The sequence below is a fragment of the Ictalurus furcatus genome, chromosome 13 (genome assembly GCF_023375685.1).
Source record: "Ictalurus furcatus strain D&B chromosome 13, Billie_1.0, whole genome shotgun sequence".
Taxonomy (NCBI): domain Eukaryota; kingdom Metazoa; phylum Chordata; class Actinopteri; order Siluriformes; family Ictaluridae; genus Ictalurus; species Ictalurus furcatus.
In genome coordinates, this window is record NC_071267.1 from 1,268,573 (window position 1) to 1,274,572 (window position 6,000).

At 46.1% G+C, this 6,000-nt stretch overlaps 1 protein-coding gene across 4 annotated transcripts in view; it reads left to right on the top strand.

The window, feature by feature from the left end:
- The window catches only part of drosha (drosha ribonuclease III), a 39,605-nt gene that overhangs the window by 18,576 nt on the left and 15,029 nt on the right, over positions 1-6,000 (top strand). For all 4 annotated transcript variants that reach the window (XM_053639847.1, XM_053639846.1, XM_053639848.1 and 1 more), the window contains exons 22-23: positions 4,396-4,466; positions 4,701-4,745. In XM_053639847.1, coding sequence (XP_053495822.1) covers positions 4,396-4,466; positions 4,701-4,745 — 116 coding nt within the window. The remainder of the gene's footprint in view (positions 1-4,395; positions 4,467-4,700; positions 4,746-6,000) is intronic.

The following is a 6,000-nucleotide window of genomic DNA, read 5'->3' on the forward strand; positions in this document are numbered from 1 at the left end:
AGGTAGGTTATTAGATCACGGATTTATTTGTATTAATTGACACCACGGCGCCACTGAGTTCTGGATTGTGATTGGTCAGAAGCAGCTCTAACGGCAGCACAGCTCGGTCTGATATGTTATTGTTTCTATAGTAACCGCTCGTTCAGGGGGGACATGCATGACCGACACAACACAGACAGACAGGTAGAAAGACGGACGGATAGACCGGTAGAAAGACGGACGGATAGACAGGTAGAAAGACGGACGGATAGACAGGTAGAAAGACGGACGGATAGACAGGTAGAAAGACGGACGGATAGACAGGTAGAAAGACGGACGGACGGACGTGTAGAAAGACGGATGGGTAGACAGACGGATGGACGGGTAGAAAGACGGACGGACATGTAGAAAGACAGACAGACGGGACGGACGGGTAGGAAGACAGACGGGTAGGAAGACGGATAGACGGACAGGTAGACAGATGGACGGACGGGGACGGACGTGTAGGAAAACGGACGGGTAGGAAGACGGACAGACTGGGACAGATGGGTAGAAAGACGGATAGACGGACGGGTAGACAGATGGACGGACGGGGACGGACGGGTAGAAAGACTGACGGATAGACAGGTAGAAAGACTGACGGATAGACAGGTAGAAAGATGGACGGACGTGTAGAAAGACGGATGGGTAGACGGACGGATGGACAGGTAGAAAGACGGACGGACATGTAGAAAGACAGACAGACGGGACGGACGGGTAGGTAGACAGACGGGTAGGAAGACGGATAGACGGACGGGTAGACAGATGGACGGACGGGGACGGACGTGTAGGAAGACGGACAGACTGGGACAGATGGGTAGAAAGACGGATAGATGGACGGGTAGACAGATGGACGGACGGGGACGGACGGGTAGAAGGACGGACGGACTGACTGATGGATGGACAGACTGACTGACGGACGGGTAGAAAGACGGACGGACAGGTAGGAAGACGCACAGTCGGACGGATGGGTAGAAAGACGGACGGAAGGACGGACAGACAGACGGGTAGAAAGGCCGACAGATGAATAGGTAAATGTATAGTAACGGACAGACAGGATGTATGGACAGACGGACGTCGTCAGGGGAACTGCGGTATGAAACGCGGATACTGAGCGCACACAGGCAGGGAAATCGGGAGGGAATAAAGATAGACAGACATGGAGACAGATAGACAGTTTAACAGTCATGTCTGTTTTAGAACAGGGATGTCGTTTTGACAGGAAATGAGGTCACGTCTGAATCGGAGCATATAATTACCATCCGTGTTCGTCTCTGCAAAAAACGCTGAGGAGGGATGAAATAGACGGGATGTCGCGGTGATGGACGGACTCCGTCTCTCCCCGTCTGTTCCCCTCGTCTTTCTCTGCTGCTGTCAGCGAAGGAATGAGGATGTTTAGGGAGGAATGTGACTGACGACAGAGCCAGGCAGAAGGAAAAAAGGAGCTGACGCAGCAAGTTCCAAGCAAAAAAAAAAAGGAGAGGAATAAAAAGGTCCAACAATAATCAGAGCTGAAAACGGGAGTCAGTGGGATTACACTTACGGCATCTGGCAGACGCTCTCATCCTGAGAGACTTACAGTTATCATCTCCTCGTTTTTTCATACACCTGAGCAGCTGAGGGTTAAGGGACTTGCTCAAGGGCCCAGCACTGGCAGCTTGGCAGTGCTGGGATTTGACCTCGTGACCTTCCGATCAGGAGTCCAGTGTCCTAACCACTGAGCTACCACTTCCCACCTGGAACGCTCTAGAATTGAGATCACATCGGAATCTGCGGGATTGTGTAGGAGGATGTGGGATTGTATGGGTGATTATGAGAGTGTGTGTGTGTGTGTGTGTCTTGGAGTGTCCCTCAGTACATGGTAGAAGTTATATGAAGTAAATACGGACCTCTATGGGTTTAGAGCGCGTCTGTAGGACTTACACAGGAGTCTCTAGGAGTCTACGGAAGGCCTAGCTAGCAGAGTAACGTTAAGCGTCACTGCACTGCCACTAATCCATCATACCGAAATTAATAAGCAGCACCACAAAGTCAGAATGTACCCCAGGAGACAAATAGCACATAGAATGCCTCAGTTTTATGATTTTTTTTTTTTTTTTTTTTTTGGTGAAGGCCACGTGGCTTTAATGAGTCGGTCACAGGCACCGTCAGCGCTTTTTAAAAAAAAAAAAATTCCATCACACACTCGCTGACTTTGCTCTTCACCATCTCTCACACTCCTGCCATCGCTCTCTCGTGTGCCGTGCACCTCTGAGACATCTTTCATGTTTTATCAAAGCCTTCAGCAGATCTCCATGAGGTGGAGATACGGAAAGACGCATTAGCAGAAATACATTTACGCGTCTAAGAAATATTAAAAAGAGGTTTTAATTAAAAATGTTGGTGGGGGGGTGGGGGGTGGGGGGGGGGGACTAAGAAATACTGAAAATTCATTATGTGGAAAAAGATTTATCCAAAACGTGAAGAAACGTGGCTGCTAAGAAACTTCAAACGTTAAAGAAATTCATAATCTAGCAAGGAATGTTGGGAAATGTTCCGTTCCTCCACGCAGCTTTTCTCCAACTTCCCCAAATTAGCCGGAGAACGTGATCGGGCAGCGGTTATCGGTTCGGACGTTTCAGTCCACACCCTTTTGTAGTTTTGGAGCCGTGGTCTGACGCGTCGTCCTGTTGGGACGCGTATATATATATATATATATATATTTTTTCAGAGATGTCTGGCTGACTGGAGCAGGTTCTCCTCAACAGTTTGCTTGTATTTGGTTCCATCCATGTTGCCTTTGATGTTCAGCAAGATCTCCAGTTCCTCGTGCTGAACAAGCAAGCCTTGACCATGATGCCACCACCACCACCGTGCTTTAACGGTGCTATCTAGGTGTATTCTAGATCTGTGAAGAGCTGATAATATTGCTGAGCTCAGCCAGTGAGCGCTGTAACTCCTTCAGCGGTGTCGCTGGACTCTCGGGCTCTTCTCTGAGAGCTGTGCTACTTACCCGAGCACTCTTTTTGGTAGTATGTGGGTTGTCTAGTACTTTATTTCCCCCCTCACGTTGTTATCAGGGATATCACAGTGCTCCTGACAAGGTTCAAAGCGGATCTTTTTTTTTTTTTTTTTTTAACCGTCTCCAGATCGGCTTCACGTTCCTTGGCGGTTCCTCGGTCTCCATCATAGCAAGATCTAATCTGATCTGCTCTTTTAGCTGTTTATCGAAGCAGGCACCTGCACACGCGTACCTCGTTTAACATCTTGAACGTGAGGGCTCGAGTGAATTAAATACTAGTCCTAATTTAGGTTGCTATAAGAACGGGGAAGGGGGTGAATACTTATTAATTAAGCCCAGTTTGGGGTTTGTTTTGGTTTGTTTTTAAACAGTTTATCACTTCTTTCTGTAGAGAGTCCCTTCAGAAGGTGCGGATAAATCTCCCGACTCTAATAAACTGAAATTTTATGTTGCATCACCAGCGAAAAGAGGCATAATCACTGGGGGGGGGGGGGGGGGGGGGAATACTTTCCGGAGGCACTGCAAGTTATGGTTTCCTTCTTAAAATGCTTGAACTTTTCCTCGTGTAGCGTCCTTACTTTTTATAGCTGCTTAACTTCTTTAGGTGTTATTCATGCCGTGTCACTTCCCCCTCCGCTGAACTCGGCTTTTTATTTCATATTCGCTTGTTTGTTTTTTCAGCTTCTGAGCTTCTTACTCTCTCTTCAGCTTATTCTTTTCTTTTTTCTCTCTTTTTTTTTAGCTTCTTTACTTTGTGCTTGTTAACTTTTTCACCTATTTGCTTCTGGCTTTTTTTTTTTTTTTTTTTTTTGCCGTTTCGACGGCTCTGTTCCTCCTCCTTCGTTCTGGCGTGTTAATTTTGTTTAGGTTTTATTTACTCCTGATCCTCGATAATGAACAAACGGAACGAAAGAGGCTGGGTTTTTTTTTTCTTCTTTTTCTCGAGTCGCGCTAATTTCCATGATGAAGCTGATTTTTCTGATTAGCACGAGCAGATGGAGGGGATTTGGGGTTAAAGCCGAGGAGAGATGGGATTATCTCTGACTCGCTGAGGATTTCTGGGGTTTTTTTTTTGTTTTGTTTTGTTTTTAACAATGTGCAGTGGAGGATATTCACTTTCTCTCCTTTTTCTTCTCCTTCCCTCACTTCACTTTAAGGTGTGTGTGTGTTAATGTAGATTCACCTCAGGAGAGGATTATTATTCATGTTTTACACTGAACATCCTCGTTTACATAATCCGTGTGTGTGTGTGTGTGTGTGTGTGTGTGCTCTGAGACATTCTTGTCTCTCATTCATTCTTCATCATTGTCTTTGTGATTTCCATCTCTCTCTCTCTCTCTCTCTCTCTCTCTCTCTCTCTCTCTCTCTCTCTGCAGGTGCTGTGTATCTGGAAGGTGGGTTAGAAGAGGCCAAGCAACTGTTTGGCAGGCTGCTGTTCAACAGTGAGGTGTGTGTGTGTGTGTGTGTGTGTGTGTGTGTGTGTGTGTGTGTGTGTGTGTGTGTGTTCATTTCTTCCTTGGGACAACATCCAGTTCAGTCCTTGTAAATAATCAAGTAGCCAAGTACACATATAAGTATACGAGTATGGAGACTGTCGTGAGTACAGGGGGAAACAGATAGACAGGTTGCTATACTCGTGTGTGTGTGTGTGTGTGTGTGTGTGTGTGTGTGTGTGTTACAGGACATGAGGGAAGTGTGGCTCAACTACCCGCCTCATCCACTACAGGTGCTCTCTCTCTCTCTCTCTCTATATATATATATATATATATATATATATATATATATATATATATATATATATATATATATATACGTATATATGTATATGTGTGTGTGTGTGTGTGTGTATATATATGTATATATATATATATATATATATATATATATATATATATATATATATAAAATATAAAATCAAAATAAATAAATACACACAGTCATGTGGGAAAAGAAAGTACACCCTCCTTCAATTCTGTGTTTTTATTTACCAATTTTCTGGTCCTTACCAACTTCTATAAACACACATGGGGTAACAACAACAACAGATTTTAATTTGTAGTCGATTTTAAAAACCCGTCGGATCATCGCCTTAATCAAGTTAAATATGGGTATATTTTAGTTTCAGTCTCAATGATCTGATCAGGTTTGTGTAGCCGAATGGCGGAGTCGGGCAGTGTGAAGGCGGAGTCTGTGGAAGGGGGGTATGGCGGCGCTCTCACTCCGAGGCCTGGCTCGACAGCGATCCGGAATTAGACGTATCGTAGGAAGGAACGTCTTGCATGATTTATGTGACCCTGGGGAATTTGCGGTGGTTTGAGCGGGGGATGTGGGGCATAAGAGACACGCGGGCCGGGCAACGTCTCATCCAGAGACGAGATGAACAACGCTGGGGTCGAGGAGACGCAGCAGTCTGTGGGAAGAGGTGAAAATAACAGAACTGTGGAAAGTGTCAGGAGACGAGAGAAACGAGTAAAGAATCAATAGAGGGTGGTGAGACTGCACACCAGAGAGAACAGGGGAATGTACCGTGTGTCGTGCCTGGTGTGTGTGTGCAGGGTCAAGGTCGGGGACGGTGGACGCTGAGGTAGATACGAACACAGAGGAGACAGCTGGAACTAGCAAACCTACTGCAGAACCTGAGGGAACTTAAATAAATTTGGACATATTGAAGCCAGAGTAGGACCTTGAGAGGATTGAGCCTAGCAGAACCAAAGTACAACCGAGACAGACTAGTGTACTGAAACTACAGCAGAACCTGAGACAACGGAGTCCACTGAGACTACAGCAGAACCTGAGACAACGGAGTCCACTGAGACTACAGCAGAACCTGAGACAACGGAGTCCACTGAGACTACAGCAGAACCTGAGACAACGGAGTCCACTGAGACTACAGCAGAACCTGAGACAACGGAGTCCACTGAGACTACAGCAGAACCTGAGACAACGGAGTCCACTGAGACTACAGCAGAACCTGGGACAAC